The 20,507-nt window shown below is 39.8% G+C and overlaps 1 protein-coding gene across 1 annotated transcript in view; it reads left to right on the forward strand.

Moving 5' to 3' along the window:
• Positions 1-19,171, forward strand: part of LOC109049087 (ephrin-A2) — a 55,769-nt gene extending 36,598 nt beyond the window's left edge. Inside the window, exons 2-4 of the mRNA XM_042718290.1 lie at positions 11,409-11,701; positions 16,145-16,210; positions 17,835-19,171. Of these exons, the coding sequence (XP_042574224.1) occupies positions 11,409-11,701; positions 16,145-16,210; positions 17,835-17,953 (478 nt within the window). The 3' untranslated portion in view covers positions 17,954-19,171. The remainder of the gene's footprint in view (positions 1-11,408; positions 11,702-16,144; positions 16,211-17,834) is intronic.
• The last annotated feature ends 1,336 nt before the right edge of the window (positions 19,172-20,507 follow it).

Here is a 20,507-nt window from a genome sequence, read left to right on the forward strand (position 1 = left end):
AAAGTAAATCCAGAGGTTTTCAGCATGACACTGTTTATGGCGACACGACAGTACGAAACGGGGAACAAGCGGTGGTTCAAATAATCCGTGTCTAACTGGTAGAGTTGGGAGAATCGGTTCAAGCTGGAACTGAGGGCATGCTGATGATTCACGGTGTTTGTGAATGCTTAATTCTTTGAAAAGGTAGTGGCAACTGTGAAGATGGTAACGGCTGGGATCATTGAAACTCCGACGGGGTCTACCACGGCCACGGGAGCGTGGCGGTCCTGGATGGTCTCGTGAAATCGTGAGCAATTCTAGGGTCCCTGATGTCATTTACTATTACCCCAGCCAACGCTCCTGCCGGCCCGTAGTTCTCCCAGTTCTACAAGGGACTCCAGTTGAGGACACCCGTCTCGAGAGTCGAGGATAGCTCTCACCCGGAAGTGCTTTTGTCCTTCTTCGATGCGGGGAGGAGGAGGTAACGGCATCATCACCAGGCTCTGTGGAGGAGGAGACAAAAGGTTTCAGTGAATGGTTTGAGGAGTGAGACAGAATGAAGGTGAAATCGGTACTGTGCTGGTAGCTGGAGTCTATAGGTCACTTCGTGCAGTGCCGTTCGACTCTGAATGGTCCGATGTTTCGAGGACATCAGCTTACGGCAGGGTAGCCCGGAGGCGATGTCCCTCGTCGAGAGCCAGACCAGCTGTCCAGGTGGGTATTTGTGGCGTAGCTTACGACGAGCGTCCCGCTTGCTCTTTATGCCTCCGAAATGCCCGCTGGGATGCCGTGAGCCGCGAGTCCCAGACCCTCTCGCTCTGTGGACCCAGTATCTACCGCTGGACCTCCGAGGGACAGAGTCTGGTAATCCGAGGACACATTGACGCACATGGGGGACCCGGTGGTAGATTGCTTGAAGGGAGTTCTTTGCTATTCTGCCAGGGTGGTACTGCTCCAACAGTCCTGATTCCCGGTTGCAGTAGAACCCTCAGGAACCTCCTCATTTCTGGACTTCCGCTCAGATCTGGCCGTTGGTCTGTGGATGGTATCCTGTAAAGAGGCTGAACGGATACCCCCGTAGGAGGCTGAAGAAAGCTGACCCAATACTCTTGAGATGAATTGGGGACCCCTGTCGGAGATAATGTCTCTGAATCCAAGGACGGAACACCGCATTGTGGCATAGTGCCCTCTGCCGCTTCAAACTCTGTGGAAGTCCTTTGAGGTATGAGTTTGCATGATTTTGAAAACCTGCGACTACTAACCGCACACAAGTATTTTCCTGAGAAAGGGGGAGGTCATCTTCTGAATCTACACCTATATGGGTCCATGGCGTTTCAGGATGGCAAGCCCCAGTTTCCTCCTGGAGTCTCCTAGGGGGGTCGATATGGCGCGACTGAGCATCCCCCGAGAACGGGAGTATCCTTTTCATCGAGGGCCCCAGTAACTGTTGTTGCAGGAGCGAGAGGGTCCGCCTCCTGCCTGGAGTTCCAGAGCCCGGAGAGTTGAGCTAGTCCAGAAGGGTACTCCATGTCGATGATGACGAAGAGTTTCCCTTCTGGACCTCCCGCGAGCAGGGTGGTGAAGGTTTTCCTTGTAGCAATCAACGATTAAGAGTCCCATTGAATGGGACTTACAATCATGGCCTTGAGGGAGGATTTGGTTCGGGAGATTTCTGGTCGGTCTGCTGATGAAGCGGGATAGAGCATCAGCTCTATGTTCTGAGCCAGGGCGATACGGTGACTTTAAAGTCGAATCTCGTGAAGAATAGGCCCATCTAGCTTGGCGATGATTCAGTCCCTCTTAGCTTCACAGGAGGTATTCCATGTTCCGGTGGTTCATGATCACCTCGAAAGGACCTGGCTCCCTCCAGTCCAATGACGCGCACTCCTTCCAGGCCGGCGTGAGCCAATAGTTCACAGATTTCCTATGTCGTAATTCTGCTCCGCCGGGGATAGCTTCTTCGAGAAGAAGCACATGGATGGAGTCGTGGAGGATCCCCCTGCCGCTGGAGAGTTACCGCACCGACCCCTCATGAAGCATCCACTTCCACTAGGAACTGTCGGTTGGGATCATGATGAGCTTAGGAATCGGATCGGTCTGAAGGCTTGTTTTGGAGCTGGTGGAGAAGCTTCGATTGGCCATGGGGTTCCAGACCAGACTTGGGCCGGTTCCGGAGGAGTGGGTTAGGGTGAGCTGAGTAAACTAGTATTCTTGATGATCTCCTATAAAAGTTGGCAAAGCCCAGGAGCGTTGGAGTTCTTTTTATGGAGCCAGTTTTGGGCCCATTGTTCATGGCTTTTCCACCCTTCCCTGGTCCATCTTTTCACGCCACGTGGGCCGATGATGTATCGCCAGGACCTGGACCTGAGGGGCGTGTGGAACCACATTTTCTTAATTTGAGGTACAGAGTGTCTCGAGTTTTCGGAGTACAAGGATGACATGTGTGGATGTGTTCTTCCTGTGATTTGGAGTACTGAGGATATCATCGATGTTATACAATTACGAACTGGTTAAGGTATATCCTGAATATTCGTTCATGTATGTTCTGAAAGACGGAAGACTGTTGATACACCCAGACTGCATGACCCGTATTCCAGAGTGCCCCGGAAGGAGTGATGAAAGCGGTCTTCCCCACTCGTCCCCCTTCCGGAATGCGGATTATATTGTAGGGCTCCTCAAGTCCAGTTTTGTGAAGATCCTCTGCTCCGCGTAGGTTGTTTCAAGGCAGCTGTACCATGGAAAGGAGACCTGAATTTGGACGGTTTTTGAAGTTGAGATGGCGATAATTATACACGGCCTCAAGCCCCGCCCTTCTTGGCCCAAGAAAAAGCGGGAAGCGGCAGGGTAAGTATATGTCGGAATGAATCCTTGAGCGGAGCTTCCTGCTACTACTCCTCCATGGTGGCCTTCTTCCGGATGGACAGAGGATAGACGCGTCCCTTGGGAAGGGTTGCTCAGGCATTAGGGGTCGATAGCGCATCCCATGGCCGATGATGTGGAAGTTTCGTTGCAACACGCTTTGCTGAACACATCCTGGAACGCCCGATATTCTGGATGATGGATGTTCCGCTTTATTTCGGGGCTTTCCACTGAATGTGTATGGACCGGTAGGAATGACCTCTTGAGGAATTGGAATGCCTGGGAACTTAAACTGGTTAGTGATACAGTAGAATGACAAGGATTTTCCACATGTCAGGATCTCACCGGTGGGCCAATGGATGTGTGGGTGTGATGTTTGGTTAAGCCATGGGCGTCCAGGATGATGTCTGCGGTGGATTCCTTCCTCCAGCACATGACGTGATCCTTCCCAGCAGGTAACCCACGCGGAGATGACTGTGGGGAGAAATAGCGGACATTCAGATTTAAAATGATAATGTGAGACTTCTGTTAGCAGGGTTGGAAATCAAGATTTTTTTCCTCAATTGTTTCTATATGCTGTTGAAATCTGCGATTATTTCATAATTTTAAGAACTGTTTTACAAACACCTTAAAATTTAAATGAGAATTGTTAAGAATTATGAAATTCGGTCACACTTTAGTTTGGAGACATGACTTTTGCCTCATTAAACTCTTAAACTGTTGCTTATTAATAGTTAGTAAGGAGGTAGTTAAGTATAGGTATGGGGTAGGATTAAGGGATCTAAAATATTGTCATGCAGAATAAGGCACTCATATATTCTTTAATAAACAGCCAATGTGCTAGTAATATGCATGCTAATAAACAACTAGTTATTAGTGAAAATTGGTCCCTAAACTCAAGTGTCACCTTATATTCCATTACAGTTCCTATCCCTGCATCTCTACATCTGGGTTTATCTTTAGAAATGTAGCAATTTCAGATTTAATCTTAAAATTTGACAGCAGCGGTTGAGTCGAGTCACAGTGTCTCGTTTATAGGCCATGTTCGGCCTTCAGCTCATCTGTGTGGACCTGCGCAGACTACTCAGCAGTCACCTTCACCGTGCTAGTCTTCTGAGTGTAGAGGCAATCAAGATAGTCACTCTCTCTCTTTCGGCGCAAAGTCACAATCATGTGTTGTAAAGTGGGTGATGATGGCTGTCGGGTGAGCTGTGTGTGGGGGCACGGCCTCATTGGAGACCTGTCAGTGGAGAGAAGAGGCCCTTTCACTGTGGGAATTCAAGAGTCTTGTCTCTTTTCAGACACGAGTGTAAAATCCACTCCACGACAGCTCTGAGCCTTGTTTCTTAGGTGACTTCATCTGTAGGACTCTCACGCAGAAGCTGAGTGTCTCCTCTGTGGACAGCTGTCCGGCATCATTAGGTTTCCTCCATCAGGGAGACACGTGCCCACTGTGCCTCACCTCTGCCAGGTGAAGTGAGACGAGACTCAAATCCTCTCCGTTCCCTTCAGCAGAAGCCTTTGTTCACACTGCACGCAAATCCGATTTGGTTTTCAAATCCGGTCTGATCCGTCTACACCGTCGTTGTACATCTGATAAAATCTGATCCGTTTGTTCAGACCGTGTAGTCAGTATCCACTGTATCTATATCTGTTGCTACAGTATGTAAGCGTCAGCACAAATCTAAGAGACTTGCATTTAAACAACTAGGGGGAACTGTCAGTGAGAAAGGAGAGGACATAAAACTGGAAATTATACCTCTGCTCATGTCCATCATGATATCTCGCTGCCGAGCTGAACTCACAAGGCACATCAGACAACATAAGCGATAGAAGTGTTTTATCCATATAGTGTGGCCAGAACTGCTGACTCTATTGCTCATTCACTATTCACTACATAATCAATGTCACACAGTCGATATATGATGAAATAGTGAGCAAAAAGGAGCGTATTCGAGCTCCAGTAGTGCGTACTTTGTATTTTGTTACATGCACGTCATGTATCGAATAAGAAAAACAAACTACTTGACACTTGATATGACCGTTGAGACTGAGATATTTGGAATCAGATTGAAAAAAAAAAATCGGATTTCAAACCACATATTGGATCAGGTTTGTAAACATTGATTTAGAATTGGGATTGCAAACACGATTAATGTTTTTAAACACAATTAAGTCTAAATGACTTTATTAGTAATAATAAAATTAATAATTGATTCAAAATGCAGTGAAAACTGTAATCCTGTGAAATAATATTATAGTTTAAAATATGCATTTCTATTTGTAAATACTTTAAAACTTAATTATTCCTGTGATGGCAAATCTGCATTTTTAGTAGTCATTATTCCAGTTTTCAGTGTCAGTTTTTAGATTTCTGATCCCACAGGAATCATTCTAATATGCTGATTTTGGTGTTCAAAAACATTTCTTATATATATTTTTTCCCTCAGGATTCTTTGATGAATAGAAAGTACAAAAGAACTGTATTTGAAAGTATTTGAAATAAAAATCTCTTTTAACATTACAAATGTCTTTACTGTCTCTTTTGATAATTTTAACACATTCTTGCTGAAAAAAAAAGAATGAATGAAAGGTAGTGTACATAAGACACAGCTTTAGGTTTTTACTAGAGCAATAATTTGCTTTGTTCTTTTTTCTGTTGATGGAGTTTCGTATCCATTATTACTGTTCCCTCTTAAAGGATTTATCAGCGACCCACATGGCTCTTGACAATTTACAGACAAAAAGTACTATAATTGTTACCCTTTGTGTCATAATCCATTTTGTAGTCTAACAATAAGACACTTTCCGACTGCTACTGTTTGATTTGACGCTCCAAGATTCATTCCATGAGAAAAGAATAAGAAAATGATGCGTTTTTCATGTCCTCCCCTCTGTAATAAGTCACACAGGAGCCAAAGCTTTGGGTCCTGCCTCCAGTATCATGCAAAAGAGCGGACAAATCTCCTCGTTGAGACTTCCGTACGTGAAAGCTCATAATTTCACATTTAAAATGATTATGGCCCCTCTGAGTCTGCACAGACTCCCCACAGGCATGTCGCTCCATATTCGGTGCTGTAGCCAGCCGTGCAAACTGAGCTGCCTAACAATGAGTCCGATATTAGATGCCACACTCCTGATCCGGTAATTGTATCCAAAAGTATTATTTCTTCCCATGGAGATGCTGCAGTATCCCTGCTGTGTTTCTGTCTGAGCGAAGGGGAATAATGAGACCAGCTGTATGCTGCGAGGAGGCTGAGGACGGCCTTCATCATCAGGATGGGTCGCTCCCTCCAGAGCCCAGGAGCCTGGCTGCAGATCTCTGCCATTGTGACCAGAGGCAGAGTTAAGATCCAGACGCCATCTATCATACAGCAGCCTGCTAAAGCAGTCAATGACTCTGATTAATCACCTCGGCTGAGCATTGCTATAGGAGGACTGATTGAGTCTGGATATTAGGGCTTTATTTATTTTTTTACGCCCTCCATCAATGCCACATAATAGATTAGATTGCATCGTGCCTGAATTCAGTCACTCACTGTGATGTGTGATGCAACCTCATTGAGAAACCTGCTAGAAAAATTCAGTAATTGGTTCAATGATATATATTACGATAAATTAAATGAAAAATCTTTATACACCCCTGCCAAGTTCTTTGAAATGGACTCTTTGTATTCGTGTTGGTTTCATGCTTTTGAAAAGCTTTTGTACAATTTTAAAGAAAAGTTTCAATCTAATGACTTAAAGGGATAGTTCGCTCAAAAATGACAAATTTGTCATCATTTACTCACCCTCTAAACCTGTATGAGTTTCTTTATGTTGAACATAAGAGAAGATATTTTGAAGAATGCTTGTAATCAAACAGGTCCCCATTGACTTCCATAGTATTTCTTTCCCTGCTAACAACTAAACTACCAACAACTGTTTGGTTCTTCAGAATTCTTCAGAATATCTTCTTTTGTGTTCAACATAAGAAAGAAACTTATACAGGTTTGTAATTACATGAGGGTGAGTAAATAAGGACAACATTTTCATGTGGTGAGATCAAAGGTTTTAATTTAATTACTGTATTTATTTATTTTTTACAAATTGTATTAATTATTTGTTCATAAATATCATTAAGTGTTTGGGAAATCACACCACATGACATTTTACCTGAACTTGAACTAATCCTGCCTTTTCAAAAATATCAAATTTTTATATATTTTAAGAGGTCTGCAGGGGTCCTGTCTGTATCATTTCCTTTTTCTTTCATTCTTTTGTAAATGAATGTTTCTCTATGCTGATTGCACCACATGCTTTTCGTTTTTAACATTCCTTTTCATTAATTTTTTTTGAAGAAATGAACTGTAACGCTCATCATATCAGATGTGAATTCTATTCAGTGCATATGTGAATTTTGAATACGCTGATTTAAAACTATGTATCAGCCTCATGAAGTGCCCTTGAAACAGCAGCGGCGGTGACATCATGAAGGCTAGATTTGGCTCTCTCATCCAGCATGGCTGTCATTTGGGGAAACTTGTTTAGAATGGCAGCACTCTCTCTCGCTGTCCCTTTCTCTTTCTCCTTTGGCAGCGTCAGTACATCCTCGCTCCTCTTGACATAACAAGGTCCAGTTCCCAAGCCCCCGCATCAGATGCGGGCAGCAGATAGCCCCAGCGATAAGTGGCTTTTCTCCTCTCTTTTATCTTGCATGGAAGAGCTTTGCCTTGGAGCTTTGCATTCACAACATTGTGGCAGCCCTTTGCTTTTCCATATCATTAAAAGCCCCCAGTGTCTAGCAGGGCTGGCATGATGGCAAAAGGCCTGCTTGTGGCAAGAACACAATAAGTGGGGCTGGAAAGCCTCCAGAATCACATCGTCCCGAGCCGCGGCAATGCCTCACCATAATGTGTAACGCGAGTGTGTGCAATGCCAGAGATTCAGATCCACCACCTTTGAAATTACAGCAGTGTGTGTGTGTGTGTGTGTGTGTGTGTGTGTGTGTGTGTGTATGTGTGTGTGTTTGTGCATGTGCCTCAAGTGATCCTTTGGTACAAACACTCCGGGAGAAAAGTATGTAAGACTTCCTGTGAGGCTTAAAGAAATGCTCACATGCTGCCGTCTCGACTATTAATAGCAAAATCTGCAAATTCACTGAACTCTGCCACAGGAAAAATCTACTTGCTTTTGTGTGTGTGTGTGTGTGTGTGTGTGTGTGTGTGTGTATGCATGTATGAAATGTTTATAGAAATTGGTTCTTTCTGGGGGGTTTTGTTTTGTTTTGCATTGCTTTATTTTGTTTTATTTTCCTAAACAAAGTCATTTTGAATTGTCAAAAGGTGTTTACACAGAAATATATTAGTTTAACCTGCTGATGCATGGTGTTTACCATTTACAACCATTGATGTTCTGGAGCTACATGAAGACCGCCATAGATGATGAACTTTGATGCTTACCTTTAACTCTATATGTCTGTCTTCTTTATTATCAGTGTGTTTTTTATTTAGAAAATTCAACATGATTGTCGAATTACCTCTTTAATATTTTCTGAAATCTTCTACTGCAGTGAACTCTCAGAACGCATTACTTTGATAAAATAAGAAGAAAATTGGGGATAATTATTTTCTTGTTCTGAAATAAAAAGAAACATGATGATGTTTTTCTCCTTTGGGATTGAATTATTAATGCATAAGAGGGTTAAAAAATACAATAAATTGAATTTTTTCTACCAGCATATTTATGTCATTCACAAAGCTTTAGTGTGTGAGCAACGTTTAAAATTTTCTCAAATGATGTTTACCAGAATATCACTGTTCAGCTCCGCTATTGTTTATATATAGCGTATATTTTCTCCAATTCAGATCTGTCAAGGTCTCTACCTAAAAGCAGCTTCAGATATTTGAATGTGAAGATCTTCTGAATATCAAAGTTTTAAGAGACAAAGGGAAGACGACAGCAGGTGAATGAGGAGCGGCGTGCTGTGAGGAACTGAAGTGTGTTTGTTTAGAATTCTCCATGATGCTCCGCCTATTTGGGAAAGCAGGAAGGTGTGTGTGTGTGTGTGTGTGTGTGCGCGTATGTATATGAAAGAGAGATCTTTTTGATATTTCTGAGCACAAGCATTAGTCTATTTATGATTCAGCTGTCTTCTCATCATTTCTGTTAACACTCGCACCGCCACCCGCATGAAAAAAAAATCCATTTATTGTGCAATCTTGTGTTTGGCGATGGATCCAATCAACGGTTATTTTTAATGAGGTTATGGAAGCCACTGTAAATTCGCAGATCGATATTTCACCATGGACCATAAACAAGTTCCTGATGTGCTTCGGGAGAGTTTGAGAAGGTCAGACGCAACAGGAGAAATGTGTTCCTGGAAAGATAGTGAAGGATGGGTTTCACGCACGCACACACACAGTTGTGATCCCTCAACATATGCTGGGATGTTCTGCTCAAAATGATATATGTCCCCTCGGTAATCTGTTCATGCTTGATTAGAAAGAAATATCTCCGCAGCGTTTACGTTGAAGGTCAGGAGCTCCAAACTTTCAGGAGATTTATTCCTTTTGATAGTATAAACAAGTGATTAGACAAACAAGTCACTTGGACTTGTTTGAAAGGACCTAAAATACATTTGTCCGCTTAATGTAAACGTGGATATGGAGAGATGGGATTGAGGTAACAGTTTGGGAGTGTGGCTAATCTATAACAGGTGGACCTGATTTAGACTGTGAGAGCTGAATTACAGTAACATATCCAGAGATGTTCCGCTGCATGGAAGTCATTTACAGCACGTTTTTTATGCTACACGAGTGTTTGTGTGTGTGTGAATGAGTGCAAACATCTGAAAGAGCCATTAACCGAGGGCAAAACAAGCAGCCTTTAAGAAAGCGCTTGATGTGGGTTGTGCTGTGAGGAGATCACCGTGCCAGTAGTTTGTCTAGTTAAAGGACAGACAGGCAGGTGCTGGAGAGGGCAGCTTGTCTAGATGAGAGGACAGGACCTTATTCTGAACACTGAAGGCAAATGGACCAGTGCCTGAAGGTGCTTCCTCGCTTATAGAGGTGTGAGTGCTTTCTGCTGTTTTCACTTGGATACATGCTGCTCTGTAAAAAAGGAAGGCTTATAGAGTTCACATATGGCACAAGGACACTTTTAGAAAATATTATGCTCCTGGTTAAATTTCAGTTATTGGATGGATGGATGCACCTCACAAAACCAAGTTTCCATCATATCTCATTTAAAAAAAAAAAATTCAAAAATCTTTAGTGTGTATACACATACACACACACACACACACACACACATATATATAAACCTTTAGTATGTGTGGGCTTCCATAAACCTTTAGTGTGTATACACACACACACACACACACACACACATTTTGATGTCACTATCGATGAGGATTTTATGATCCCTATATAATATCAGTTTTTAAATGCAAGATATTTAAAGTGTACCTGAAGTATATTTGTTCAGTATATCTTTAGTTGGACTATAACACTACTGCTGCACAATTAAAGTGCATTAAGCACAAAATCTGTTTTAGCAGATTTAGGTATACCAGTTTAGTATACCAACAGTACAATTGCATATTTTAATAATACAATATTTTTATATATTTATTTTTCACTAGGGTATATATATATAATATATATTGCCGGAAAAAAACTGCTGTAAGTCAGTAAGACTTGTTTTCAGAAAATATATCTTTAAAAAAAAGTCAACGTATTTCATTGGCATATTTGTTACAAGCATAAAAATCTCAATGCATTTATTTTATTTTTTATTTTGTCAGCCTCCATTTGTTTTGCAGTCAAAGGCATATACTCACAGGACTCTGACATCACAGTACTGTCACACATTCGCAGCCTCTGTAGGTCACACTGACTTTCAAACTGATTCACTCATGCTATCTTTTGCCTCTCTCTCTCTTTTTTTTCTTATGCTCTGAAGCTGCGTTCTCATGAAACGCATACTATGTAGAGAGAAAATCGAATGCGAAGCATGAAAAATTCTTTTATGGTGCCACTGTGGTTCAAAGCTTGGATTAAGGGTGCAACTTAATATGAAGTTTATGATTTATAAGGAATCAACTCGCTGACTAAATTTGCAGTTTTTGTGAACATAATCAACAATTTTATTGATAAATGTTGCTACTGCACTAACCCAGAGAAATGAATAAAGGCAAACAAAGTTGTTTTTAAAGAGGTCTATTTTAAGCCATAGTCAAAGATATTTTTTTCAAACATCCCCCTTCTCATTACAGTATTACAGCAGCGAGTGTTTGGTTTTCTGTGTGTTCTGGTTTGCCATTCTCTCTCTGCATAATGGTGACCTAGATAGAAAATATGCATTGTGGTAATTCATTCCAGCTTATTCTGTTGTTTCCCTGTGATTTTCTGCCTAACAGATTTAGCCTTTGTGTGTTAAACTTTCCTCTTTGCTGCTATATGGTTTGAATGGAGGCCAAATAAAAAGCTGAACTACAGAATATTTCAACTGTCCGTGTACAGAAGTTGTTATGTCAGTCATCCTAATGTTTGGCTTCGGCGGTCTAATGCTCTGAATCTCCTTTGCAGGTTCTGGCAGGGTGAATATACAGTGGCTGTGAGCATCAACGACTATCTGGACGTGTACTGTCCGTACTATGAGACGCCCCAGCCTCACAGTCGCATGGAGCGCTACATCCTTTTCATGGTCAACCATGATGGTTACCTCAGCTGTGAGCACCGCATGAGGGGCTTCAAGCGGTGGGAGTGTAACCGTCCCCAGAGTCCTGACGGACCCCTGCGCTTCTCTGAGAAGTTTCAGCTCTTCACCCCCTTCTCGCTTGGTTTTGAGTTCCGACCTGGACACGAGTACTATTATATATGTAAGTGTTTAGTGCTGTTTTAGCGGTGGCATGTAGTGAACTTTTGAAATGAGAAGTGAAAGTCTACTCTATCGGAGCGGTTGCCAACTTTTTTGACTCTCCATTGTCCACAACAGTATTCGAAAGCTAGATATTTCTAGTTTGTAGTTTTAGTTTCTAGTTTCAGGGTTGCTGAAATTTGAAGAACTGAATGTTGTTCAGGGATACCACTTTTTTAAACGGACGAATTTATGTGACTTTTTTAGTCATTCATGATTTACTAGATAAGGATTTTTTTTTTTCCAGTTTTGATGTATTTTTTTTTTTAATAATTTAGAGCTTGGCATAACTAGAAAAAAGTACATTCATTATGAAAATGCAAATGGAGTTTCAAGATCTGATTAATTTATCTTTCCAGGATTTCCTAGAAATCATACTTTTAAAATACAAAAATTAAGTTACTTTATATCCCCAACTACCCCTATTATTTTTGTATTTTTTATATTATTTATAATTATGTATAATTATTTTAGTGTTAGTATATATTATTATACTTTCTATTTTTTTCATTATTATTATTTTGAAATTTGATTTTTATATTTTTAGTTTTCATTTTAATTGAATTTTTAGTTACTTTCTTATGAGGTTTTGTAATTTTTATTTGTTTTTGATTTTTCAGAATAGTTTTAAATACATTTTATTTACTTATTTCAGTTTAAGTTATTTCATACTTTTATAAATACTTTTAGTATTTTTAACATGTTTTTAATTCAATATTTATATTTTATTTCATTTTTATTTATATTTTTTTTAAATAGTTTTCTTTTTAATAAATTACAACAACACTGCCACATATTTCCAGGTTTTTCATGACAGTGGGAACACTGGTTCTTTAAAGAAAATCAGTTGTTGGGTGAATCAAAATAAGAATCTTGATTTTCAGTTGTCTTGGCTCATTTTATTGCCTGCTTTTTATTATTATTATTATTATTATTTAGTCATCTTCTGGCCCACTTTGAGGTTTGGAGTGCCCCTGAACTCTGCTTGAGAATCACTCTTCTGTGGGTTGATGTTTTTTCAAAAATAAATTCAAGCTCCATTTGATGTTTACTCAATTTTGAGGTCGAAGGCATATGGAACTTCATTCTACGTTTAATGTTATGCTATTATAATCTTTACTTGATACTGATTGTAGTTTATGAATTAAAAATAATTACTACAGTAAAACAGGCATATTTTGTTTAGTAATTATTGGCTACAACTAGCTGTTATTCATTTAAAGTCACCTTTCTTTTTTTGGACCATTAGTCAGCAAATGCTTGGTAAACAGGATTAATGACAGTCACAGACACAGAGGTACATCTTTAATTAAATCAATCTGAGTGATTACTATACGTAATTTAAATTTTATTTTGATTAGCACATGAGTTGTTTACTTTGTAATTAGTTCATTTCCACCAGATTGACCCGTTCAAGTGCATTTGTGGACCAGCTGTGAACATGACAGGCAGGCATTATCACACTGACAGAATCAATCAGCCAATCACAGAGACTTTCTGTGACTTTTCAGACTCCACGTTCAGGATCTCTGAGAGCACAATGAGCTCCAGGAAAGAAACTTCATCCGCTGGTGGACCTTAGAAAAATGAGACCTTACACACAGTTTGAGCTCCTATTTCGTACTATTTGTTTTGTTACTTCTGTTCTGTCATTTGAATTTTTTCTTGCGTCCTCAAACAAAACGGCCTAGAATTACAGGACATTTAGAAAGACGCAAATAGTTTGTGAGAGAAACAGAGATCCTTTAAATCTCAAAAGCTTTAGCATTTTCTAAATGAGAAACATCCAACAGCTCATTCCCATTAACCTCACAAAGCTTTAAACTGGTGGGTTCAAATGGAAAACTCGTCCTTCACGCGTTTGTCCTATACTGTCCTTTAGTGAAGACAGTTTGGTGTGGCTAAACCAAATTAAAAGCAGACATTAAACAAAAAGCATCTTTTTTTTCCATGTTAAGCGCCTAGCTGTTTTAATAAGATAACATGAAAGACTTGTATCAGCAAGATCCTGGGAGAAAACAGGGAGAGGCAAGCAAATCAATAATTTATATGGTAATTACAATTCCTGACATGGTTCGGCTGTGGGGTGGGCAGATGTGGCTGGGCTGGGAGCCACCTGTGTACAGTACAGAGAGCCCGGTGACTTTGAGCTCTTGCCGGCTTTGTGTCGCAGAGCCGCACTGTCCACCAGCAGCTATCCCCCATCTGCACAGCGGCCGGACGGGCCTTCCTCTCTCCCATGGAGATTGCCACAGATCTTTCATGCTTTTCATTTGACTGCTGATTATTCCCTGATTGACAGCTCAGACTGAAAGGGAGTGAAGCAGGCATGGAGGGGGCATCGTTCTGAGTCAACATCCCCTCCACCCAAACCCCCCTAAATCAGCAGGGCGTAGCGCTGCTTATCATACACGCCACAGTGTTGTCTCCACACACGAGAGCGAGCGAGAGAGAAAGAGGGAGAGATGCCACAAAGAGCAGCAAAAAAGTTCAAAGATACTTTTCAACTCTGTGTTTCTGCCCCTGTCCCCCCAATCTGATTTTTATGCAAGCTCCCAGCCTGGTCCTGCATTGTGAAGGCTTTTGTTTCAAGGCTGGAAAAGGCCTTCGGACACCCCCGCTCCCCCACCAAGGCGACTCCATTCAGCACCCCAGCCACTCCCTGAGAGGATTGTTTGGATACCGGCAGCTCTATGGGCGTCACGGTCCCTAAGGGGATTGATGCTTTGCGGCAGGGTCGGTGGGGTCAGCGATGAGAGATGGATCTGAGAGGTTATCACTGGGAAGTGGGGGCTGATCTTGATTGTCTGCTGGTAAAAGAACACGTCCATCAGACCTGGTCAGACTTAACCCCTGGACTTCCATCTCTCCGCCCGTATTGATCGGCTGTGATGACATCCTGACAGGCGTCTTCTACTCAGCTGCCGGCGGTTGAGGTTGGGTGCTCTCCAATGAACCTAGGATCCGGTGTGGTGAACATGCCACAAGAATACACAATGACCTGGGATGGGCGCTGGAGCGCTGGGGGAGGGTGGTTCAGGTTTACAATGACAAACTCTAGACAAGAGTTAGATTTTTTTTTTTTTTTTTCTATAGAAAATTTTAGTATAAATTCTAAAACCATCTAACATTTCTCTAATAGTGGTTAGAAAAAAACAGATACATTGTCTACTTAATATATAAAGTATTTTTAAAATATTGAATATATTTTAATTACATTTTGGCTGTGATAAAACAAAATATATATATATATTTTTAAATATTATTACAATTTAAAATAATCATGTTTTCTATTTGAATATATTTTAAAATGTAATGTATTCCTGTGATGGCAAAGATGAATTTTCAGCATCATTACACTTTAGTGTCACACAATTCTTCAGAAATCATTCTAATATGCTGATTTACTGCTCAATAAATATTTCTTCTTATTATTATTATTATCAACGTTGAAAACGACTGTCTTGCTTAATATTTTTATTGAAACCATGATACTTTTTTGTCAGGATAATTTATGAATAGAAAGTTATTATAAATTGTAAATATAATGTATATATTATAAAATATACATATACTGTCACTTTAGTTCAATTTAATGCATCCTAGCTGAATAAAATTATTAAATTAAAAAAGTCTTACTGACCCCAAACCTGTTTATATATATATATATATATATATATATATATATATATATATATATATATATATATATATATATATATATATATATATATTTAAGTTTACAGAAAACGTATATAAGTTTTATATATAGAACCTTCAAGCCTTTATTCAGATAAGATAATAGATGGGGAAGTAAGTGAAAGGGAGATAGATGGGGATGGGAGTGAAAAAGTTTATTAGACCATTTGTGGGTCTTTGCCATCAAAAAATGAAGCCCTCTGTTCTTGACCAATCTCACTGCAAAAAGCTTGAGAAGGACATTGAAATAGACTGTTTTCTTTGTGGATATTTGACTGCAGTCAAGTCTCCCCTTCCTTCTCACCAGACCCTTATGAGCAAATAAGCAGTAGAGTTGTTGTGTCTGTAGAACACAGATGAATGAAGTAATCTGTCAGAAAGCGTGTGTCGGTGTTGCTGATGTTCTGGTGGAGCTGACTCAATAGTGACTCTTTGCTCTCAGGTCACTGAGTGCTGTGTGGGGTAATTTGCCATGGGAACACTGTGTGTCTCAGACCATTGTATGTGACGACTCCAAGCTGGTGAAGGTCAGAGCAATTTCCTCCGAATGAAGAAAATCTCAGACTTTGTTCCTGATTTGGTTGTCAAGGGGTCAAACTAACCACCAAGAGGATCTTAATCAGATTGATTCATTGGCTTGCTGAACGATTCTGTTTGTCACAAGCACATTTAGCTCATTATTTCTCTTCAACTTCCTTTTCAACAGCCTCTCCTCATCCTAACCACGCTGGCAAGCCGTGTTTAAAGTTGAAGGTGTACGTGAAGCCTACAAGTAAGTCATGCTCTAACTGTTTTGCCCTGCCGGCGTAGAAAATAATATCCCCACATGTCTACATGCCAACCTTCTGTTAGACATAACAGGAATGCAAATAAGCAGTGTTTGACACATTTTCCAGGAACATTTTGTTAATGAGATGTCATATTTATTTTCAAGCTGTGGAAATGTGTTTCAAATGCAGTCTACATCCATCAAAACAGCATCTGAGGTCTAATGGGAACTATTAGAACTTCTGTGGATTATTTAAATTTACCTTCATCACTCACCAATGGAAACCTAATATTAAAGGGATAGTTCACCCAAAAAGAAATTTCTGTCATCATTTACTTGCACCCTCAACTGAGTAATACCTGTATGAATGATGACAGCATGAACTGAATCTCTTTAATTGTTGGGGAATGTAAGTCAAATTTAAAAATGGTGTCAGGTAATGGCATCATAAGTTACATTCATATTTACAACCCTTCTTGTTTTACACATTTTAAAAATAACAGCTCAGACAACATTTTTACTTTTCATAGGGTTATTCATTATGCCAATGATGTAATCTCTGGTGCTCAGTTGCTGTATTGCTGGTTGCTAATAGGGATTTCTACCCAGCTACAGTATACAATACAGTTGTGTTGTGGATAAATGTTTTATCTTGTAAGAAAACAAGTGAATAAATTACAATAATTTTTTTTTACTTAAATTCTTATATTAAAAAAGACTGAATAATTGGCTGAATAACTCACTCAGAGAAGAAAATGAAAAATGTTTCTTTTGTTTTGTTTTTTTACAGTGTGCCAATTTCTCCATATATGACAGTTTTGTTCTTTTGAACATATGATATGAAAATGCAGCTTTATTCACAAATCATACTACTGTTCAAAAGTTTAGGGTCAGAAAGTTTTTAAAATAAAAAATAATTAATACTTCTATTCGGCAAGGACACATTATATTGATCAAAAAAATGACAGTGACGACGTTTAAAAAATCTATTTCAAATAAATGTTATTTTGAACTTTATTAGTCAAATAATCTTACAAAAATGTATCCGTTTCCACATTTAAAAAACCATCATAATAAGCACTTTTGAACACTGATAATAAAATATCATAATAATATTGCATGTTTGATGAGCAGCAGGAGCCTTTTAGAATGATTTCTGAAGGATCATGTGACACTGAAGACTGGAGTAATGGCTGAAAATTCAGTTTTGCATCACAGGAATAAATTACATTATAAAATAAACCACAATTTTAAGGTGTAATTATATTTCACCAGTACAGAGAGCCATATAATGCCGCCTTGGTAAGCCTAAGAGACTTCTTTCAAAAGAAATGGAAAAAGCTAACAACTCCAAGCTTTTGAATAGTATTCTGGTCAGTTTGTCTAGAACAACATCGCTCACCCTCCAAGTAGAAATCCAGTGTTTATTTGAAATTCATCGGCACAGATACGTCAGGTCCGTGTAATCTATGAAAACGCTGTGTGAAATGTGAACCAGATCCTCCGCCTCAGTAATTAAACTCTAATTAGGTCATTGCCGTGGGCCCCTGCTGCTTTGAATAAAGGTATGCATTTCCTAGCGCTTCCTCTCCGCGTGCTGTCTCTCTGTGTTTGTGTGTTTCAGATGGTTCGGGCTATGAGTCTCCAGAGCCATTCCTGACTGATCAGAGCCAGCGCTGCAGGGCAGACGGCCCGTGCCTAGCTGTGCTGCTGTTGCTGCTGGCCTTTCTGCTGGCCCGCGTTTAAGAAGCTCCGCCGCTGCCCAGACTGCCTACTGCTCTCCCTCCATCCATACTCCCTCAGGGAAGCACGCTCATCCAGACCCCCGGCTGCAGTCAGATTCACGCGTCTTCTTTTTTACCGAACGAGCTCCTTGCCGCTGATCCGAGGACAAGAGACGTTCGCCCTGCTTTAGTGGCTGATGTAAAGCTGAACACCTGGATTCTGTCGTGGAATGTGACCTTTTATATATATGCTGTCATGTAATCGAGGCTTGTATTCATGTGCCATTTAGTCACGTTTCAGGGCATCGCGGTTTACAAAAGATTTCAGACACTTATTTGGATAGCTATAATGCCCCCCCCACCCCCCACATCGTCTTTACACCATACTCAGCCCAGAAATAAAGAGGATTTTCTCCTCCTAATAATAACAAATGACACCAAAGGACTCTCTTCAGAGGTTTAGTTTTATTTTCTGTTTGAAGGGAGAGAAGAAATGTGTTTTGTGGTAGTCAGCAGCTAGGGACTTAGTGTTAGACATTCACATGCATGTGAAACACTGTGAAACAGAGAAAAACTGACCTTCTTACAAAAGTGACGATATATTTTTATTAGCAAAAACAAAACAAACGTAGACCTTCTAGCCACTCTTCTGGTGTAAGGCTCGGCTGGTGGAGTTTGGATCAGACGCAGCCAAATGGCCTTCGCCTCAAAACTGTGTGTCTGCTGGTGGGACAAGGACTCCGAATCTCTGAGATCGCTTTGGTGCAAATCCAAATGCCGCTTAATAAAACTCTGCATTGGTTTTTCTTTCCAGCTCTGTGGGACAAACAAGCAATGGAACGCAGCGAGGATCTAGCCACTTTTAATTCACCGGCGCACACACTGTGGGCATGGCCGAAAAGGAAATGGATTTTTTGTATTCTATTTCATGTTATTTTTGTAGCATTTAAAAGCAACATCAATTATTCATGTGATATGAGGAACGGTCTTGAGTGGCGATACAGTGTGTGAGTCAGCAGTCGGAGGTATTCAGAAGGGCCCACTCTCTCACTCTGACTGTTGTTATTGTGGTCTTGTCAAACTGTATTCAGTATTTAAAGAGACAGAAAGCATTTCTTTCCATCTGATTTGATTGTGTCCTCTTTTTCATGTGACGTTTTGTACAGTCAACATGTTCTGTCGAACTGAAGAAACATGCTGAAATGGAAAAATCAAAAATAAAGCGTTTTTGTCTACGAGATGCACTGATGTGAGAAAAGATGCATTGACATTTTGGCTCAGATTTGTATTGCATAGATGCAAACCCATTATATTAAATATTTAGAACCAGGTGCAGACATCAGTGCTAAAGGGCCTTTTGATTTTTTGCCCTTCCCAAAACACTAAACAGCACTTTTCTAAACACTTCTTTGTTTTGCTGTGCACAAAATGCGAAATTTTCCTGATCTGTAAAGTTCATTGTGTGCAATGTCTAAAGGTTGATTTTTAGGTCATTTTATTTCATTTAATTCTGCAAAAGTATACACTTATGATAATTTATTACCCTCTGGTAAGAAACTAATGCTTTTATTCAGCAGGGATTAATTAAATTAATCAAAAATGACAGTAAAGACATTTATGTTACAAAAGATTTCTCTTTCAAATAAATGCTGTATTTCTGAGCTTTCTCCATCAAAGAATCTTGAAAATGTGTCATAGTATTTAACATATTTAACAGTAACATTGATATTAATAAGAAATGTTTCTTGAGCAGCAAACCAGCATGTTAGAATGATTTTTGAAGGATCATGTGACATTGAAAACTGGAGTAATGGCTGCTTAAAATTCACATCACAGGAATTAATAAAATTTTAAAATATATTACTATTATAATAAATTATATTATTAATTAGAAAATTATTGCTCCTATATTTAGCCTATAATCACAATGGCCTCCCACTATAGCAAGAGCCAGTGTAGCTCCATTCACAGTACATCTACATAAGCAAAACACTTTAAAAAACATTTTACACAGATTTTTATACATCAATATTCTTATATTATAATATTCTTCTATTTTATTTTTATTTTTTATTTATTTTTATTTTTTTTGATTGTCATGCACTTTGAGGTAAGAAAAGCTTTTCCTCAGAGCTGGTATACAAAACATATTTTGAATTTTTTCATCCATTGTCCTGAAATAAGACCACCCCCAGAAATCTCCTACTTAAAGAGATACTCCACTCCAAAATGAAAAATTTGCCATTAATAACTTTCCCCCATGTCGTTTCAAACTCGTAAAAGCACTGTTCGTCTTCAGGGCACAATTTAAAATATTTTGGATGAAAACCTGGAGGCTTGAGACTGTACCATAGACTGCCAAATAAATCAGTGTCAAGGTCCATAAAAGGTATGAAAGTCGTGGTCAGAATACTCCATCTGCCATCAGACGTGCAATCTGGGTTATATGAAGCGATGGGAACACTTTTTGTAAGCAAAGAAAACAAAAAGAAGGACTTTATTCAATAATTCCTTTGTCAACAGTCTCCTATGTGTCTCTCCATATCACCGTATGCTGTGTATGCTCTTCTGTCTTC

The sequence above is a fragment of the Cyprinus carpio genome, chromosome B2 (assembly GCF_018340385.1).
Source record: "Cyprinus carpio isolate SPL01 chromosome B2, ASM1834038v1, whole genome shotgun sequence".
Classification (NCBI taxonomy): domain Eukaryota; kingdom Metazoa; phylum Chordata; class Actinopteri; order Cypriniformes; family Cyprinidae; genus Cyprinus; species Cyprinus carpio.